The 21,144-nt window shown below is 52.2% G+C and overlaps 1 protein-coding gene across 1 annotated transcript; it reads left to right on the top strand.

Moving 5' to 3' along the window:
- BBS1 (Bardet-Biedl syndrome 1) lies at positions 1 to 21,144 on the top strand. Its single transcript, XM_060175976.1, has 17 exons — positions 1 to 129; positions 509 to 585; positions 740 to 774; positions 2,747 to 3,019; positions 4,089 to 4,135; positions 4,250 to 4,288; positions 4,410 to 4,482; positions 11,804 to 11,935; positions 13,541 to 13,647; positions 16,177 to 16,297; positions 16,423 to 16,581; positions 17,299 to 17,368; positions 18,019 to 18,177; positions 18,294 to 18,427; positions 19,075 to 19,209; positions 19,954 to 20,040; positions 20,202 to 21,144. Exons 1-17 carry the CDS (start codon positions 83 to 85, stop codon positions 20,286 to 20,288), a joined length of 1,782 nt encoding a protein of 593 aa, XP_060031959.1. The 5' UTR covers positions 1 to 82; the 3' UTR covers positions 20,289 to 21,144.

The following is a 21,144-nucleotide window of genomic DNA, read 5'->3' as shown; positions in this document are numbered from 1 at the left end:
GGCGCTCCGGGGGAGCCCCGGGCGCAATTGGACGTTGCGCGGCGGTGGGACGCAGTCGGTTGCCAGGGCGACTGCTGCGAAGATGGCTGCCGCGTCTGGGTCGGATTGTGGCCGCCGCCGCCCGGAGAGGTGAAGGCTGCGCTCGCTGCCCTGCTTTCCTGCGCCTGCACAGGGGCTGATGCGGGGCTCCGGCTCCCGCGGCCCCTGCGTGTGTGACTCGAGGTCACTCGCTGCGCCCGACGCTTTCTTTCATGTTTATGATATATTTTTGTTTAACTTTTATTATCTTTCCTTATTGGATAGAGACAGCCAGAAATCGAGACGGTAGGGGGAGCGAGGGAGAGGGACAGACACAGAGAGCCCCGCAGCCCTGCTTCGTCACTCGTGAAGCTTTCCCCCCTGCAGGTGGGGAGTGGGGGCTCGAACCCGGGACCTTGCGCACTGTGACCGGTGCCCCCCGGGCCCGACACTTCCCCGTCCCTGCTCTGACTCACACCCCTCCCCGCAGCAACGACGCCGGTTCAAAATGGCTGGATGCCCACTACGACCCCGTGGCCAACATCCACACCTTCTCCTCCTGTCTGGGTGAGTCTGCGGGCCCAGGGTCCCGGGTTCTGGGGGTGGGGAGGACGAGGAGTCAGATGATGGTTTGACAGTGAAGCCTCTGGGGTCCCCCCGACCCCCGACCCCCGACCCCCGACCCCCGACCTCAGCTTACAGCCCTTTTGTGTGTTTCCAGCTCTGGCAGATTTGCATGGCGACGGGGAGTTCAAGGTAAAGAAATCGTCCCATCGGAAAAGGGTTGGAATGGGGGTGACGGACACCTCCGAGTGGAGATGAGCCAAGGGCTGCAAACTCTGAGTGTGCATGCTGTGTGTGTGTGTGTACAGATTCAGTGTGTGCAGAAGGGGAACGGAAACGGGGTCCTGATGCAGGCCAGATGGGGCATGGTGCGGGGGGTGGCGCAGAGCAGGACTTACACCTATTCACTGGGCTGAGGTGCTAGCGTCAGGAGGGCAAGGGGAAGGGGGAGAAGTGAGCATCTGACTTTTATGGAAAAGCTACAGGGTGGTCCAAGAGGTGGCACAGTGGATAAGGCATTGGACTCTCAAGCCGGAGGTCCTGAGTTTGATCCCCGGCGGCACATATATCCGAGTGATGTCTGGTTCTTTCTCCTCCTACTTCCTCATTAATAAAAAAAAATAAAAATAAAAATAAAAAAGCCACAGGGGAGGGGGCCGGGTGGTGGCACGACTGGTTGAGGGCCCATGACAGTGAGCAAGGACCCCGGTTCAAGGCCCCGGTTCCCACCTGCGGCAGGGGCAAAGCTTTTTTTTTCGAGTGGTGGGTGAAGCAGGTCTGCAGGTAAATATCTGTGGAGCAAGTGGATGGAGGTCAAAGTAGAATATATAGAAAGTATTCCCAGTGAGAGAGCAGTGAGATCTGCCTGGGGCACCAGGAGGCAGTATCGTGAGAACGAGGCGTAGAAGGCTGCAGGAAGGGAGCCCGGCGGTAGCACAGCGGGTTAAGCGCAGGTGGCACAAAGTGCAAGGGCTGCATAAGGATCCTGGTTCGAGCCCCCGGCTCCCCACCTGCAGGGAGTCGCTTCACAGGCGTCTTTCTCTTCTCCTCTCTGTCTTTCCCTCCTCTCTCCATTTCTCTCTGTCCTATCCAGCAACAGCTCTGACAACAAGGGCAACAAAATGGGGGAAATGGCCTCCAGGAGCAGTGGATTCATAGTGCAGGCACCCAGCCCCAGCGATAACCCCGCAGGCCAAAAAAAAAAAAAAAAAAAAAGAAAGAAAGAAAGAAAAAAGAAAAGAAAAGAAGGCAGCAGGAAGGCAGAATGTAGGCACAGAAGAGAGGAGGGGAAGGTCTTCAGGGAGCGGGAACCGCACGGAGCGTACTAAACAGTCGAGCTCAAGGAGCCGGATGATGGAGCACCTGGTTGCACACACTTGTTACAATGCACAAGGACCCGGGTTTGAGCCCCTGGTCCCCACCTGCAGGGGGAAAACTTCACGAGTGGTGAAGCAGGGCTCTCTCTCCCTCTCTGTCTCTACACCCCCTTCTTGATTTCTCTTTGTCTCTACCCAAATCAATAAATAAAATATTTTAAAAGAAAAAAATGTATTTGAGGGGCCAGATGGTGGCACACCTGGTTGAGCACATCCATGGAAGGACCCGGGTTCGAGTCCCCGGTCCCCACCTGCAGGGGGAAAGCAGGTATGTCTCTCTGTCTGTCTTCCTTGGTATCTTCCCTATCCCTCTCAATTTTTTTCTGTCTCTGTCCAATAAATAAAATATTAAAAAGAGAAGCAGAAGGAGAAATATAGTTGCGATCGTTGCCTTTGGATCCAGAAAGGTCTCGGCTCCAGTCCCAGCTCTGTGGCATTGGGAAGCAGCTCCCAACCCCAGCTCACCCAAGTGTGAAACGGCTGATGGTTATAACCACAGCCCAGTGTTGAGAACGGTGCGAGGCCAGGAGCCGGCCCCAAACACATCTGCTGATGAATGTGGAGGGTGCCAGGGCTCCTCAGGTCTGTGATGCCTCCACGCAGCTCCTTTTCTACAAGTGTCAGGAGGTTCGAGCTTCCTGCCGTGCAGCCGGGGACACTGAGGCTCAGGGAGGTCAGTCATTGGCCGCGGCCACACAGCTAGCCCTGCCGGCCGTGTGGCTGGAAGAATGCGCTCCAGCAGGAAGGTCGGGCCCGCAGAGCTGGAATGAGCCACCCTCTCCCTACAGCTGGTGGTGGGGGACTTTGGCCCAGGTGGGCAGCAGCCCCGCCTGAAGGTGCTCAAAGGACCCACGGTGCTGACCGAAAGCCCCCTGCCCGCGCTGCCCGCTGCGGCCGCCACCTTCCTCATGGAGCAGCACGAGCCCCGCACGCCGGCCCTGGCGCTTGCATCCGGCCCCTGCGTCTACGTGTATAAGAATCTTCGGCCGTACTTCAAGTTCAGTCTGCCCCCGCTGCCTCCAAACCCTCTGGAGCAAGACGTTTGGAACCAGGCCAAGGAGGTGAGTGAGGTGGGGCTGGGAGGTGGCTCTGGGCAGAGCACATGCCCTGCGGTGCACCCCCGGGGCCGTGGCTTCAATCCCCAGCACCCACGGGAGCACCCTGTTCAGCACCAAGGGAGCCCCGGGGGTGGTAGAGTGGTGCTGCGGCGTCTCTCATTGCAGGATCCAAGTTAGGTCAGGGTTTTACCCCAGGGGTTGTGCAGTGGGTAGAGCGCCTGCCTTGCAGATGTGAGGTCTCAAGTTCAATCCCCAGCTTCTGATTCTCTGTGTGTCTTGTCATTCATAAATCAGTAAGTTGGGGGATTGATATCATGTGGGAATCTGAGAAAGTTACACATGTACCAACGACTGTACCACTAACCCCTCCAATAAGAAAAAAATAATAATAATAAGGGGTCGGGTGGCAGCGTAGCGGGTTAAGCACATGTGGTGCAAAGTGCAAGAACTGGCATAAGGATCCCGGTTCAAGCCCCCGGCTCCCCACCTGCAGGGGAGTCGCTTCACAAGCGGTGAAGCAGGTCTGCAGGTGTCTGTCTTTCTCTCATCTTCTATGTCCTCCCCTCCTCTCTCCATTTCTCTCTGTCCTATCCAACAACAATGTCAGTGATGACTACAATAGTAAAACAACAAGGGCAACAAAAGGGGAAAGAATGGCCTCCAGGAGCAGTGGATTTGTGGTGCCGGCACCGAGCCCAGCATTAACCCTGGAGGCAAAAAAAAAAAAAAAAAAAGGTGGGCCAGATAGACCACAGTATGGCGTGGTGCATGCTTGGCGTCCTGAATTCATTCCTTGCTACCACATTAAACAACTCTTATATAAATAAATAAATAAATAACAAGTTGTGACTGGAGAGATGTCTACCTGGTAGAACATTGAGCCTGAGGTTCCTGGTTCGATTCCCAGCATCGCATGGGCCAGGCCATGCTCTGGCATCTTTCTCTCCCTCTCTGTGCCTCGTGTGAGGCTCGCTCTGATATTAGTAAAATAAACCTTTGAAAAGGAAGTGAATATCCACGAGTGGCAGCTTCAGTCCTGGAGCTCACAGGCCCTCCTTCCCTTGTGTCACAGGACCGGATCGACCCCTTGACCCTGAAGGAGATGCTGGAGGACATCCGGTGAGAGGCCCCCTGCGCCACAGGCACCCCCCACACCCACACAGACACACACGTCCCCCAGGGCCCTGTTCATCCACTGATCCGCCCGCCCTGCCGGCCACCCGCTCTTTGCAGGGAGAAGGCAGAGGTGCCGCTGTCGGTACAGTCACTCAAGTAAGTGTCCTCTGCAGGCCCACGCTGTCACGCTGGGGGTGGGGCGGGCGGGGCAGAAGCTGCACCTGGGCGGTGGGGAGCAGCCAGGCACGGGGCGCACAGACCCCACTCTCTGCGCCAGGTTCCTGCAGCTCGAGCTGAGCGAGATGGAGGCGTTTGTGAACCAGCACAAGTCCAAGCCCATCAAGCGACAGGTAAGCCCCCTCTCCTCTCCTCTCCTCTCCTCTCCTCTCCTCTCCTCTCCTCTCCTCTCCTCTCCTCTCCTCTCCTCCCCTCCCCTCCCCTCCCCTCCCCTCCCCTCCCCTCCCCTCCCCTCCCCTCCCCTCCCCTCCCCTCCCTACCCCCTCCACTCCCCTCCCTACCCCCTCCCCTACCCCCTCCCCTACCCCCTCCCCTCCTCCCCTCATCCCTCCCCTCCCCTCCTCTGACACATGCCTGGGCAGGCCGGAGAGAGACTGGTGGTATATGTCGTGGCCTTGCCAGATCTAAGTCCTGGCACTTCTCTCTGTCTCTCTGGATGAAAAAGCAGCTTGAGCAGTGAAATTGTGTATGTCCAAGACTCCACCAGCACGATGAGCACGCTTATGTAACAGACTTGCCATAGGATGAAGGGGCAGGGAGATCTCTCACCTGCCGGGAGTGCACACTTAAAAATCTTTGTAATTAACATTTTTAAATGAGTGGCCAGGGAGTTGGCACAGTGAATGAAGCTTTTTTTTTTTATCTTTATTTTTTATTGCACAGAGAGAAATTGAGAAGGGAACCAGGGGATTGAACCCGGATTCTTAAGTACTGTAGTGCGTGCACTTAACCAGGTGTACCACCACCTGGCCCCAACGAAGCATTTTTTAAAAATCCTGCCATTTGTTTCTATTTGTGATTAATAGTGGTTTACCGTCTGTAAGCTAACGGTGGATTTCTACACCCATCAGCAAAGTTCTGAGCCCCCACTCTCCCAGTGGTCACCACCTGAGTCCTCACAGTCTTAGAGACAGTTTACCTCTGGTTTTTTACTTGTTTTGTTTCTTGCCTTCCCCCCCTTTTTTTAAAAAATTTATTTCTTTATTGGGGAATTAATGTTTTACATTCAACAGTAAATAGTTTGTACATGCATAACATTCCCCAGTTCCCATTTAACAATACAACCCCCACTATGTCATTTATCATCCATCATGGACCTGTATTCTACCCACCCACCCACCCACCCACCCCAGAGTCTTTTACTTTGGTGCAATACGACAATTCCATTTCAGGTTCTACTTGTGTTTTCTTTCTGATCTTGTTTTTCAACTTCTGCCTGAGAGTGAGATCATCCCATATTTATCCTTCTGTTTCTGACTTACTTCACTTAACATGAATTTTTCAAGGTCCATCCAAGATCGGCTGAAAACGGTGAAGTCACCATTTTTTACAACTGAGTAGTATTCCATTGTGTATATAGACCACAACTTGCTCAGCCACTCATCTGTTGTTGGACACCTGGGTTGCTTCCAGGTTTTGGCTATTACAAATTGTGCTGCCAAGAACATAGGTGTACACAGATCTTTTTGGATGGATGTGTTTGGGTTCCATAGGATATATCCCCAGGAGAGGAATTGCAGGGTCATAGGGTAGGTCCATTTCTAGCCTTCTGAGAGTTCTCCAGACTGTTCTCCACAGAGGTTGGACCAATTGACATTCCCACCAGCAGTGCAGGAGGGTTCCTTTGACCCCACACCCTCTCCAGCATTTGCTGCTGTTACCTTTTCTGATGTATGACATTCTCACAGGAGTGAAGTGATATCTCATTGTTGTCTTTATTTGCATTTCTCTGACAATCAGAGACTTGGAGCATTTTTTTCATGTGTTTCCCAGCCTTTTGGATCTCTTCTGTGGTGAATATTCTGTCCAAGTCCTCCCCCCATTTTTGGATGGGGTTATTTGTTGTCTTGTTGTTGAGTCTGGAAAGCTCTTTATATATGTTGGTTATTAAACTATTATTTATTTATTTATTTTAATATTTTATTTTATTTATTTATTCCCTTTTGTTGCCCTTGTTGTTTTATTGTTGTAGTTATTATTGTTGTTGTCGTCGTTGTTGGATAGGACAGAGAGAAACAGAGAGAGGAGGGGAAGAGAAAGATAGACACCTGCAGACCTGCTTCACCGCCTGTGAAGCGACTCCCCTGCAGGTGGGGAGCCGGGGTTCGAACCGGGATCCTTATGCCGGTCCTTGTGCTTTGCGCCACCTGCGCTTAACCCGCTGCACTACAGCCCGACTCCCCGGTTATTAAACTCTTATCTGATGTATGCCATGTAAAGATCTTCTCCCATTCTGTGAGGGGTCTCTTGGTTTGGGTAGTGGTTTCTTTTGCTGTGAAGAAGCTTTTTAATTTGATGTAGTCCCATAGGTTTATACTTGCCTTAGTCTTCTTTGTAATTGGATTCATTTCATTGAAAATGTCTTTAAAATTTATGCAGAAAAGAGTTCTGCCAATATTTTCCTCTAAGTATTTGATAGTTTGTGGTCTAATATCCAAGTCCTTGATCCACTTGGAATTTACTTTTGTATTTGGTGAAATACAGTGATTCAGTTTCATTCTTCTGCATGTTTCAACCCACTGTTTCCAACACCATTTGTTGAAGAGACTCTGCTTTCCCCATTTAATAGTCTGGGCCCCTTTATCAAAGATTAGATGTCCATAGGTGTGGGGGCTCACTTCTGGGCTCTCAATTCTATTCCACTGGTCAGTGTGTCTATTCATGTTCCAGTACCAAGCAGTTTTGATGACAATGGCCCTATAATACAGTTTGAGATCTGGGAATGTGATGCCTCCCGTTCTGTTCTTTTTTCTCAAGATTGTTTTGGCAATTCTACGTTTTTTCTGGTTCCAGATAAACATTTGTAGCATTTTTTCTATTCTCCTAAAAAATGTGCTTGGGATCTTGATGGGGATAGCATTAAATTTGTAGATGGCTCTGGGTAATATATTCGTTTTGATGATGTTAATTCTTCCAACCCATGAACATGGAATATCTTTCCACTTCTTTGTGTCTTTTTCAATTTCTTTGAGTAGGGACTCATAATTTTCAGTATACAAGTCTTTCACTTCCTTGGTTAGATTTACTCCTAGATATTTTACTGGTTTTGTTGCTATAGTAAAAGGAATTGATTTCTGGATTTCAGTTTCTTCTAACTTAGTGTTTGCATAGAGGAATGCCACTGACTTTTGAATGTTAATTTTGTAGCCTGACACCTTACTGTATTGCCTGATGATTTCCAAAAGCTTCTTGCTGGATTCCTTAGGTTTTTCCATGTATACTTTTTTTTTTTTTTAAATTTTTTATTTAAGAAAGGATTAGTGAACAAAAGCATAAGGTAGGAGGGGTACAACTCCACACAATTCCCAACACCCAATCCCCATAACCCACCCCCTCCCCTGATAGCTTTCCCATTCTCTATCCCTCTGGGAGCATGGACCCAGGGTCGTTGAGGGATGCAGAAGGTAGAAGGTCTGGCTTCTGTAATTGCTTCCCCGCTGAACATGGGCGTTGACTGGTCGGTCCATACCCCCACCATGTATACTTTTATGTCATCTGCAAATAAGGAGAGTTTGACTTCTTCTCTTCCAATCTGTATGCCTTTAATTCCTTGCTCCTGCCTGATTGCTATGGCAAGAACTTCCAACACTATGCTGAATAGTAATGGTGATAGTGGGCAGCCCTGTCTAGTACCTGATCTGAGTGGAAATGCTTCCAGTTTTTCACCATTGAGTATGATGTTGGCTGTAGGTTTGCTATATATAGACTCCACTATCTTCAGGAATTTTCCATCTATTCCCATTTTTTGTAGTGTTTTGATCATAAAGGGATGTTGGATTTTGTCAAAGGCTTTCTCTGCATCTATTGATATGACCATGTGGTTTTTGGTCTTGCTTTTGTTGATGTGATGGATCACATTGATTGATTTACGTATATTAAACCAACCTTGCATGCCTGGGATAAACCCCACTTGGTCATGATGAACAATCTTTTTGATATACTACTGTATCCGGTTGGCTAGAGTTTTGTTCAATATTTTCGCATCTATGTTCATCAGAGATATTGGTCTGTAGTTTTCTTTTTTGGTTGTGTCCCTGTCTGCTTTTGGTATCAGGGTGATGTTGGCTTCATAGAAGCTGACAGGGAGTATTCCAGTGTCTTCAATCTTCTGGAAGACTTTTAAAAGTAGAGGTATTAGTTCTTCTTTGAAGGTTTTATAGAATTCATTTGTAAAACCATCTGGTCCAGGACTTTTATTTTTGGGGAGATTTTTGATAACTGTTTCAATTTCATTAGCTGTGATGGGCCTGTTCATGTTATCCACTTCCTCTTTACTTAGTTTTGGAAGTTGGTAGGTATCTAGGAAATTGTCCATTTTTTCCAGGTTCTCTAGCTTGGTGGCATATAGTTGTTCATAGAAGCCTCGCATGATATGTTGAATTTCTGCGGTGTCTGTTGTGATATCTCCTCTTTCATTTACTATCTGATTTACTTGAGTCTTCTCCCTTTTTTGTTTTGTGTGTCTGGCTAAAGGTTTGTGGATTTTGTTTACTCTTTCGAAGAACCAACATTTACTTCCATTGATCTTTTGTATGGTTTTCCTATTCTCAATGTTATTTATTTCTGCCCTAACTTTAGTGATTTCTGTCCTTCTGGTTGCTTTAGGGTTCCTTTGTTGTTCTTCTTCTAGGTCTTTAAGATGTGCAATCAGGCTGTTTATTTGTGCTTTTTCTTGTTTCCTAATGTGTGCTTGTATAGCTATGAACTTCCCTCTTAGGACTGCTTTAGCTGTGTCCCAAATATTTTGATAGCTTGTGTCTTCATTTTCATTGAACTCTCGAAACATTTTGATTTCTTCCTTTATTTCCTCTTTGACCCAGAAGTTGTTAAGAAGTGTACTGTTGAGCTTCCACATTTTGGCACTGTTACTAATCTTTTGTTGATTGTTAAGTGTTAGTTTAATTCCACTGTGGTCTGAGAAGATGCTTGGGATGATTTCAATGCTCTTGAGTTTGCTGATGCTGTCTTTGTGGCCTAACATATGGTCTGTCCTTGAGAATGACCCATGTGGATTTAATTAAAATGTGTATTCCAGTTTCTTGGGATGAATGACTCTGAAATTGTCCAATAGTTCTAGTTTATCTATCTCTTCAATTAGCTCCCTTATGTCGTTATTGATTTTCTGCCTGGATGATCTGTCAAGTTGAGAGAGTGGGGTGTTGAAGTCCCCTACTATGATTGTGTTACTGTTAATATATTGCTGTAGCTCTTTCAGTAGAAGTTTGATGTATTTAGATGGCTTCTCATTGGGTGCATAGATATTAATAATTGTTAAGTCCTCTTGATTGACTGATCCTCTGAGCATTAAGTAGTGTCCATTCCTATCTTTTTTAATCTTATCTATTTTAACGTCTATCATGTCATATATGAGAATAGCTGTTCCTGCCCTTTTTTGTGGGCCATTGGCTTGTATGATAGTTTTCCATCCTTTCACTTTAAGTCTGTGTTTGTCTTGTTGAGTTAGGTGAGTTTCCTGTAGACAACATATTGTTGGGTTGTGTTTTCTGATCCATCTTCCTACTCTGTGTCTTTTAATAGGTGAATTCAGGCCATTGACATTTATTGATATCAAAGATTGAAGATATTTTAATGCCATTCTTGTAGAGTTTTAGAGTGTTTTGATATATGTCCAATTTGTGGTGGTCTGGTTGTTTATAGGAGATCTTTCAGAACTTCTTTCAGGGCAGGCTTGGTGATGGTTGCTTCCTTCAACTGTTGCTTGTCTGAGAAGGTTTTGATGCCTCCATCTAGTCTGAATGACAGTCTAGCAGGATATAGTATTCTTGGCTGAAAGCCTTTCTCATTGAGCACTCGATAAAGATTTTGCCATTCTCTTCTGGCCTGTAGTGTTTGTATGGAGAAGTCTGCTGCTAATCTTATGGGTTTTCCTTTGTAGGTGACTCTTTGTTTTTCTCTTGCAGCCTTCAGGATCCTTTCTTTATCCTTATTCCTTTCCACTCTAAGTATGATATGTCTTGGAGTCTTTAGGTCTGGGTTAATTCTGTTTGGGACCCTGTGATCCCCCCTTTCTTTTCTGCAAGTTCGTTTGTTTCCATTCTCTAGATTCCACATAAGAGTGAAACCATCCACTAGTTGTCTTTCCCCTAAGACTGGAACTCTCAGTCATGAGACCCCAGTTTCAGTCCTTGGTATCATACGTACTAGACTGATGCTCTGGTTACCTCCTCCCACATTAGTAAACAGATATTTTGGCAACAAAATACTTTAATCCCAACAACATAGTTAAAAAAATTTTAATTTCTCTATTGGGGGATTAATGGCTTACAGTTGACAGTAAATACAATAGTTTGTATATGCGTAACATTTCCCAGTTTTCCACAGAACAATTCAACCCCCACTAGGTCCTCCTCCGCCATCGTGTTCCAGACCTGAACCCTCCTTCCGCACCCACCCCGAGTCCTCTACCTTGGAGTGATACACCAACTCCAGTCCAAGCTCCGCCTGGTGTTTTTCCCTATGATCTTGTTCTTATTTTTTAAAAGTAACATTTTTAAATGACTTATCACTTCTTTTTTTTATTTATTTCCCCCTTTTGTTGCCCTTGTTGTCTTTCATTGTTGTTGTAGTTGATGTCATTGTTGTTGTATAGGACAGAGGGAAATGGAGAGAGGAGGGGAAGACAGAGAGGAGGAGAGAAAGATAGATACCTGCAGACCTGCTTCACTGCCTGTGAAGTGACTCCCCTGCTGGTGGGGAGCCGAGGACTCAAACTGGGATCCTTATGCTGGTCCTTGCGCTTTGTGCCATGTGCACTTAACCCACTGCGCTACCGCCCGACTCCCTATTTATCATTTCTTATTTTAATAGTACAGAGAGAAATTGAGAGAAGGGGAGATTGACAGACACCTACAGTGCCGCTTCGCCACTCATAAGCTTTCCCCCTGCAGGTGGGGATGAGGGGCTTGAACCTGGGTCCTTGCACATGGTAATGTGTGTGTGTGCTCACTCAGTTGCATCACCACCCAGACCCCTAAAGACACATATATTAAAGTTTTATTTATTTATTTACTGGATAGAGACAGCCAGACATTGAGAGGAAGAGGGAGAGAGAGAGGGAGAGAGACAAAAGAAACTTGCACCTCCGCTTCAGCCCCTGCTGGTGGGGGCCAGGGGCTTGAACTTGGGTCCTTGCACATTGTGCCATGTGCACTCAACCAAGTGCACCACCACCTGGCTCCCCTAAAGAAATGTTTTTTGAGACTCGTTTTTGATGGCCTCTTCCCACAGGGTTGTTTTCCATCACCTGAATAGTTTATGGTCGGCTTAGTCCTCCGATGGACAGTTAAGTCTATCACAGGAAACACCTTTGTGTGTAGATCTTCTGTGATAGCACTGGTACTTCCAACCCCCTTCTATCCTGTGGCATGGGGCGCCCAGGAGACAGTGTGCATGGATCCCCCGGTCCTTCTGCAGACAGTCATCACCACCATGACCACCGTGAAGAAGAACCTGGCTGACGAGGACGCCATCTCCTGCCTGGTGCTGGGCACTGAGAGCAAGGAGCTCCTGGTGCTGGACCCCGAGGCCTTCACTGTCTTGAGCAAGGTCAGTGTGGGTCTACCCTGGGCATCCCCAAGGCCTGGGCTGCCTCTCCTCCCCTGCTCCCTCACACCTGCTTCCCCACACTTGCTGCCCCAGTCAGTTCTGGGTACGATTCATTCACTGTAGAAAGCTTACAGAGATAAGCATAATGAAAAAGACGGGGCTAGGCAGTAGCACAGTGGGTTAGGCACACGTGGAGAAAAGTGCGTAAGGAGCCCGGTTCGAGCCCCCGGCTCCCCACCTGCAGGGGAGTCACTTCACAAGCGGTGAAGCAGGTCTGCAGGTGTCTTTCTCTCCCCCTCTCTGCCTTCCTCTCCTCTCTCCATTTCTCTCTGTCCTATCCAACAACAGGAACAACTATAACAACAATAACAATAACAACAAGGGCAACAAAATGGGAAAAATGGCCACCTGGAGCAGTGCATTCGTGGCACAGGCACCGAGCCCCAGTGAGAACCCTGGAGGCAAAAAAAGAAAGATAGGATAGGACAGAGAGAAATCGAGAGAGGAGGGGGAGACAGAGAGGGGGAGAGAAAGACAGACACCTGCAGACCTGCTTCACTGCTTGTGAAGCGACCCCCCTGCAGATGGGGAGCTGGGGTCTCGAACTGGAATCCTTATGCCCTCTTTGCGCTTTGCACCATGTGCACTTAACCCATGTGCCACCGGGCTCCCACTTTCCTATTCTCTATCCCTCTGGGAGTATGGACCCAGGGTCATTATGGGGTGCAGAAGATGGGAGGTCTGGCTTCTGCAATTGCTTCCCGCTGAGATGGGTGTTGATAGGTCGATCCATACTCCCAGCCTGTCTCTCTTTTCCTAGTGTGGTAGGGGTCTGGGGAGGCGGGGCTCCCCAGAATATTCTTGTAGCAGACTATTATCAGTCTTTCTGTAGCTCTATAAAAACCACATCAGCAATGGTACGAAGCGCAGGGACCGGCGTAAGGATCCCAGTTCGAGCCCCCGGCTCCCCACCAGCAGGGGAGTCGCTTCACAGGCGGTGAAGCAGGTCTGCAGGTGTCTCTCTTTCTCTCCCCCTGTCTTCCCCTCCTCTCTCCATTTCTCTCTGTCCTATCCAACAACATCAATAACAACAACAATAACTACAACAACAAGGGCAACAAAAGGGAAAATAAATTTTAAAAAAAACTTTAAAAAAATCCATCAGCAGGCCCGGGAGACAGCATTCTGGCTCTGCAAAAGACCTTTGCCTGAGCCTCTGAGGTCCCAGGTGCTCTGGCTCAAAAACAAACAAACAAACAACGCCAGCCTTTTAAAAGACCACATAATATTCACTACAGAAAAGCGGCAGGATTCCTCTACCCTCTTGCCTCTTATACCTTCCGGTTGTTTTTGATTGCTGGCTGGTACTACCACCACTCAAATAAGCTCCCCCAAACCTTTGCTCCAGTGTCTAATCACGTCCTTTGGCTGGGCCCTAGAAGCTCAGTTTAGCCGAAGGTTGTTAGACTTAAAGGCTTTTGCTACCTTTTGCCAGTTTTCCCTCCAGAAAACCCTTCCAGGTTTACAATGGGACGGCAGCCTGCAAGGAGAGTGGAGTGGGGCAGAGAAGGGTGGGGCTCCTGCATCTGAGCCTCCTCTTTGCAGATGAGCCTACCCAGTGTCCCCGTCTTCCTGGAGGTCTCCGGCCAGTTTGATGTGGAGTTCCGGCTCGCCGCTGCCTGCCGTAATGGCACCGTGTACATCCTGAGAAGGTAGCCAGGCCCGGGGGCCATGGGGACAGGGCCGGCGGTGTTCGGGACCTGTGGGACTGGGGTTCAGGAATGGAAAGAGTTGAGTACTGCATGTAGGAAGCTGAGTTCCACTGTAGTGTGTGTGTGTGTGTGTGTGTGTGTGCACGCGTGCGCGCGGGGGGGGGGCGGTTCGGGACACAAGCAGGGTCACAGGGCTTTGGAGAGATAGGGGTCCAGGAGGTGACACAGTGAATTGAGCGTGAGCCTCAAATGTGAGGTCCTGAGTTCAGTCGCAGGCACCACATGTACCAGAATGATGTCTGGTTCTCGTTTCTTCCTGTCTCCAGATCTCTCTCATCTGTAAACAAGCAAGATATGAAAGGGAGAGAAAGGAGGAGTGCAGGCGCACTCGAGGCACCATTGCTTTTGGCGTGACTCTCGTCACACCTTGGGTCTTTGCCGCGCTTTCCCCACGTCAGCACCTCTCCCCTCTCCCATGAGCGCTGTCAGTGCTTCTGGGCTGATGTTTCATTCAGAGCAAAGAGGCAAAGAGCTTCCCCCCAGTGCCAGGACATCTAGGTGGTAGCCAGGGTTCGAACTTGGGTCCCTGCACACAGCAAAGCACATCTTCTGCCAGGCAAGCCATCTTCTGGCCCCTTCATCTGCATTTTTAAGAAACGTTTGCCGCCATCACAGTGGCTCAGTGGCTCCGGGCTCTTCTTCGTGAAGCCCAGGTTCCACCTGTAGCACCGCATCACACTGGAGCACAGCTCTGACCTGTCTCAGCCTCTCGTGAGATAAATGGGGGCCGGTCGATAGCTTATCTGGTCGAGCACATGCCTGAGCCCTCGGCCACCACACGGGAGCACCATGCAGAGGGGAAGCTTGATGAGTGGTGGGGAAGTGCTGTACAGTCTTTCCCATTCTGTCTTGCCCTCTCCATCTCTTATTCTCTATCTGGGGGGAGAAAAAAAAAGGAATTCTCTGGCTGTGGTGAAATTACACAGGTGTGAAATCCCAGCAAAACCCTGGTGGATGGGGGCAGGATTTAGGGGCTATGAGATAATTCACCTGGTAGGGCCTGCACCTGCCTGTGTCCGGCACCTGTGATGGATCAGTGCAGTGTCGTCCCTCTGATGACGGGTCAGTGCAGTGTCGTCCCTCTGATGACGGGTCAGTGCAGTGTCGTCCCTCTGATGACGGGTCAGTGCAGTGTCGTCCCTCTGATGACGGGTCAGTGCAGTGTCGTCCCTCTGATGACGGGTCAGTGCAGTGTCGTCCCTCTGATGACGGGTCAGTGCAGTGTCGTCCCTCTGATGACGGGTCAGTGCAGTGTCGTCCCTCTGATGACGGGTCAGTGCAGTGTCGTCCCTCTGTCTCTTTCTTGCTTTTTTTTTTGCCTTCAGGATTATTTATCGCTGGGGCTCGGTCCCTGCACCATGAATCCACTGCTTCTGGCAGCCATTTTTTCCTCGTTGTTGTTGTTGGATAGGACAGAGAGTAATTTAGAGAGGAGAGGAAGACAGAGAGGAGAGAGAAAGAAAGACAGATACCTGCAGACCTGTTTCACAGCTTGCGAAGCAGCCCACCTATAGGTGGGGAGCTGGGGGCTCAAACTGGGATCCTTACGCAGTCCTTGTGCTTTGTGCCATGTGTGCTTAACCTGGTGTGCCACCGCCCGACCCCCCTCTGTGTCTCTAACTTTGAAGGAAAATTAAAAACTCAACCTGATGGAATTTCACATGTTCACGGCCTTGTGCTGCAACAATAGTAGTAGTAATGATAATAATGTAGTAAATAATAGCAGTCATAGTAATGATAATAATGTAGTAAATAATAACAGTCATAGTAATGATAATAATGTAGTAAATAATAACAGTCATAGTAATGATAATAATGTAGTAAATAATAACAGTCATAGTAATGATAATAATGTAGTAAATAATAACAGTCATAGTAATGATAATAATGTAGTAGATAATAACAGTAATAGTAATGATAGTAATGTAGTAAATATCAATAGTAACAGTAATGACAATAATGTAAATAATAGTAATAGTAATGATAATAATAATAGTAATAATGGTAATAGATTTTCTGAGTGGAGGGTGAATTGGAAGAAAGCTCAGACTCATGGGAGTGGGTGCAGTGTTGGCATCAGCTGGCAGAGAAAGAGAAGCCAGCCACTGCAGCGACTGGCAGGCAGGCAGGGCACTGTGCTTTCTGCATGAGAGCATGTCAGATCCCGAGCCTGGAGGCTGCACAGCAAACACCTCCTAGTTTTCCATGGAACTGGCTTGTCCAGCCTAAGGTGCTGGATGCCAGGGGGCCCCCAACTCGCCCCTTAGAGGCAGGAGGGAGACAGACAGAGAAGGTGGACCTGTGGTGAGGCTGCTCAGTGTCCAGGAGGGAGAGAATAGCAGAGCTCTGGGCCTGGCTTCCTGAACCCCCAGCATAGTCAGGGGCTTAGGAGGGCAGGGCAGGGCAGGGCAGGGCAGGGGCAGGAGGGAGGGATTCTCCGGACAGGGAGAACGTATCTTTCTTCCTCAGAGACTCCAAGCACCCTAAGTACTGCATCGAGCTGAGTGCCCAGCCCGTGGGCCTTGTCCGGGTGCACAAGATCCTGGTCGTGGGCACCACCCAAGACAGCCTGCAGGGCTTCACTCACAAGGTGTGCCCATCCCCACCAGGTCCCCACACAGTCTGCCCAGAGCCCCAGAGCCCCGCTGTCCCTGCCGCCCACCCCCCGAAGCCCTGAGCCCCCTGCAGACACCTGCCCCCGTCACCAACCCCCAGGGGAAGAAGCTGTGGACGGTGCCAATGCCGGCGGCCATCCTGACGATGAGCCTGCTGGAGCAGCGCTCCCGGGGCCTGCATGCCGTCATGGTCGGGCTGGCCAACGGGGAGGTGCGCATCTACCACGACAAGGCTCTGCTCAACGTCATCCGTGCCCCGGTGAGCCCCCCAGCCCTGGCTGAGCACTGAACTAAACTCTAGGCCTGCAGAGAACTTCCAGTCTCGGGTGCCAGCCAGCTGGGCCACAGCTGTTCCCCACAAGGCAGGCCCGCAGCACTGAAGGTTCAAGCGATGGGGTGGTGATGAAGGACGGCGGGGGGGGGGGGGGGGGGGGGCGGTACAGGGCCGGCTAGCTGGGCCTCGGCAGAGCACCCGAGAGAACATTCCAGCCGGGCAACATGGCAGAGGCGGAGAGGCACGAGTGCTCCCCACCCCGCAGGGAACTTGCTGCATTCGGATGCGAGGTTTGCAGAGCCTTCAGCTGTGGCCATTCACTCACTTCAGCGGGTCACAACCGGTGGCAGAAAGAGAGAGGAGTGTAGACTATCCAGTGGAAGTGTGCAAAGTCTCCTGTCAGTAGATGTGGGAGCATTGCCCACTGGGAGGGGGAAGGGCACGGGGGAGAGAATGACAGAAGAGGCAGGCCAGCCCAGTCTGCAAGGTCTCTGGAGTCCTGGCAAGGGGGGACACACAGCATCGGGGGACTGTTAGCAGGGTGACTTTTGTGTGTTGGAAGGAGAGAAATTAGGCCGGGAAACCTGTCAGGATGCTGTCCCCAGGAGCCCTGGGCCCTGACCGGTCAGTCCTGTCATTTCTGGGGTTTTCCCACCCCTCCTCTCCAAGTTCTCCCCCCCCAAGCCGTTGTCTCTACCACAGGATGCAGTGACCAGCCTCTGCTTTGGCCGCTATGGGCGAGAGGATAACACCCTCATCATGACCACTCGAGGTCAGTGGGGCTGGGTGGGGGCCGGAGCCGAGGGGTTGGGCAGGCTCTGGGAAAAAGAGGAAGCGATGTGTGGGCAGCAGCTGGAGCTGCTGGACCGAGGCTGGGGACAGCTTATCAGCAGTTTGATGTCACCACTCAGGCCAGGCCCTGGGTTGGGCCGTGTCTCCCCAGCTCACCCCAGCACCTGCCACTGTGCCAAGAACTTCAAAGTGCTCACGAACTTAGCAAATGAATGAATGAGTGAATGAATGAATGAATGTATGAGTGAACTGTAGACCATTAAGACCAATTTCATTCCTCCTAGAAACTTAGTGTTGGGGCCAAGTGGTGGCGCACCTGGTTGAGAGTACATGTTACAGTGCACAGGGACCTGGGTTCAAGTCCCTGGACCCCACCTGCAGGGGGAAAGCTTCACGAGTGGTGAAGCAGGGCTGCAGGCATCTGTCTGTCTCTCTCCCTCTCTGTCTATCTCCCTCTCAATTTGTCTATCCAATAAATAAATAAAGATAATAAAAACAATTAAAATTAAAAAGAACGAAAGAAACTTAGCATCTCAACAGGAAGACATCATGTCCAGGAGGGAGGCAGAGGTGCAGGATATGGAGCTGGGGGCTAGGGGGCTAGTCTGTGTGTCTGTCCCCCCCCCCCAGGTGGCAGCCTGATCATCAAGATCCTGAAGCGCACGGCCGTGTTTGCCGAGTGGGGGGGCGAGGCGGGGCCCCCTCCAGCACAGTCCACGAAGCTCAACATGCCCCGCAAGACCCGGCTGTACGTGGACCAGACGCTGCGGGAGCGGGAGGCCGGCACCGGTGAGCCCGAGAGCCTGGCCAGCCGGGGAGGAGGGTGGGGCAGCTCAGTCCTCCCTTTCCCACGCCCCCACATGTGCACTGGCCCGCTGCCAGCGTGTCCCTCCGTGTCCCCTCAGCCATGCACCGCGCCTTCCAGACAGACCTGTACCTGCTGCGCCTCCGGGCGGCGCGTGCCTATGTGCAGGCCCTGGAGTCCAGCCTGAACCCAGTGTCCGCCTCGGCCCGGGAGCCGCTCAAGCTGCATGCCGTGGTGAGCCCCCTGGACCTGTCACCCCTCCACGCGCACACAGGCTTCGGGCCAGGCCTCACCTCTGCTCCCTCACCTTCTCTGTCGCCTCCCGGCTCCCTCCTGCCTTGGCGTAGCTCAGACGAGCCCCAGACTTGGGATGGGGCACCTGAGTCGTCACCTGCGGACCTTTCCTCCCAGGAGCCCACAGGGGCTTTGGGACAGGGAGGGAGCCCTCTGGGCTCAGTACCGGTGGGCAGCCCAGGGGGTCAGCCTGTATGATTTGGCGCAGACACAGGTGACCGCAAGGCCGCCGGCTCCCCAGGTGCAGTTTCTGTGCCAGCTTTGCCTGGCTTCTATCCCCTAAGGGCTGGGCCACGTGTAGAGGGAGCAGCCAGAGTCACTGCTCTGCCTCCAACGTACGGGGGGGGGGGGGGGGGGGGCTCAGTCAGGCCTGGCGTCCATGCCCGGGGAGGCAGGGGACACAGGTAGTCAGGATGGACTCAGGCCCGGCGTCCATGCCCGGGGAGGCAGGGGACACAGGCGAGTCGGGATGGGCTCAGTCAGGCCCGGTGTCCATGCCCGGGGAGGCAGTGGACACAGGCGAGTCGGAATGGGCCACACCTGAGACGGCAGCTGCCGAGGGCTCTCTGCCTCCCGTCACCCCCCAGGTCCAGGGCCTGGGCCCCACCTTCAAGCTGACGCTGCACCTGCAGAACACTTCGACAGCCCGGCCCATTGTGGGGCTGCTGGTCTGCTTCCTGTACAATGAGGGCCTCTATGCCCTGCCCTGCGCCTTCTTTAAGGTACTGGCCTCCCTGGGAGCTGGGGCTGGGGCTGGAGAGGGTGGGAAGCTGGCAGGGGGCATCGGCCACAGACCCGGCTAGGATGCCAAGGGGACCCTGAGGAAGACCAGGAGGTGGAAGTGGCCCTGGACTTGGTGGCTCAAGAGGCCCAGGCTTAGGGGCCCAGGAGGTTGTTCAGTGGGTAGAGCTCGTGGCTCACTGTGGGTGTTCCCTGGACTCCATCCCTGGCACCACATGGGAACAGCCTGCAGTACCAGGGGGAGCTCCCTGGGCGGTAGAGTAGTGCTGTTGTGCCTCTCCTCTCTCTCACTCAAAACACAGAATAAAAGTTGGGCCGGGGAGGTGACTCAGCACTATCATCTGGGCTCCCAGAGGGGAGACACCACAGCACCCCCACTGCTCGGAGGCTTCTGCTGTGCATGGCGCTTCCATGTGGCTGTCGGGGGCTCAAACTCAGGTCCTGATGTGTGGTAAAGCGTGCACTCACCGGCTGAGCTATCTCCTGGCCCCACGTGGTCTAGGAGTTATAAGGGACATGCATGTGTCCCCACAGCACTGGCCTCTCCCTGCCTCACCCCCCCACCAGCCATTCCTTCCTGACGCAGGCCCCTCACTCCTGTGCCCCCCCCATCCGTGTTCACGGACACTCAGTGCCCACAGGGAGAGCAGGCGAGGTGGGCCCTGGCACCTACCACACTGTCTGGGCACAAGGGCTGACTCCCTCCATGTCTCCCCCTGAAACAGGTCCCCCTGCTGGTGCCCGGGCTCAACTACCCCCTGGAGACCTTTGTGGAAAGCCTCAGTGACAAGGGCAGCTCAGACGTCATCAAGGTGGGTACCGGGCAGGGTCCTGCAGGGACAACAAGGGGCCGAGGATGGGGGGGGGGGACCTGTGCAGGGCGGTACCCCGCCTTCTCCCAGCACCTTAGACAGAGGCCAGGCCCCGAGCCCTGACTGCCACCGCCTGACTGCCACCGCCTGGGTCCCCATAGGTGCTGGTGCTCCGAGAAGGCCAGAGTGCTCCCTTACTGAGTGCTCACATCAACATGCCAGCGAGCGAGGGGCTGGCCGCTGCCTGACGCTGGGAGGAATGAGCTGGAGGACCAGCCCTCCACAGACCAGAGCCGGGCCTGTTCTCTAGACAGGTGCCTGCCGGGGCGACAGCATCCTTCTCCCGAGCACCCCACCCCCACCCCCACCAGGCTTCTGAGGACGTGAGTGTCCTTGCCCAGGAGGGCAGCCAGGAAAGCAGGACTGAGCTGGACCGAGCAGAGGTGCAGCTGAGTCAGGACAGGCGGCACAAGAGGCAGAACCCCAGAACTGCCAGCCTAGGTCCCCCTCTGCCCCTTGGCACCCAGAGCAGTGATGGGGCGGAGGCATATGAGAGAGTGCAGATGAGAGGCCGCAGTCCCAGCCCAGTCCCCAGTGCACCTGAAGTAGCCCCACCTCCAGCGCCACCCCCACCCCCAGCGCCAGGAGCCGGTCAGGCTTGGGGTGTCACATCCCGCACGGCCTGAGTTTCCCCACATGCAGGTTCAGTTTCAGCATCGTGCAGCCCGGTGGCCCCAGCAGAGGAGACAAGGGGGTGACTCGGGCTCCATGGGGGGGCCCAGTGGGAGCAGCTGCAGAACTTTGCCCTGAGTTCGAGGCCCGCTGGCTGCCGTGGCCGGGTACCTGGTCAGCCGAGGCAGGTGGGAGCAGCAGGAGGTCTCACGGAAGTGGAGCGATGGCAGAGGGCCACTGTCACGGGCTGGGCGGGCACCTTGTGGCGCTGCGTGGGGCAGGTGACCCCACAGGTCCCTTCACTGGTCAGGCCATGAGCTGTGTGGCTCGGAGCAACAACGTCTGCCAGGGTGATACTGTTCTGGGTCCTCGTCTGATGTGAATGCCTGTAGTGATGCCACCCCACCTCCTGATTAAAGCCTGTGGACGGTC

This window comes from Erinaceus europaeus, chromosome 17 (assembly GCF_950295315.1).
Source record: "Erinaceus europaeus chromosome 17, mEriEur2.1, whole genome shotgun sequence".
Taxonomy (NCBI): domain Eukaryota; kingdom Metazoa; phylum Chordata; class Mammalia; order Eulipotyphla; family Erinaceidae; genus Erinaceus; species Erinaceus europaeus.
This window is presented reverse-complemented; position numbering and strand designations above follow the sequence as displayed.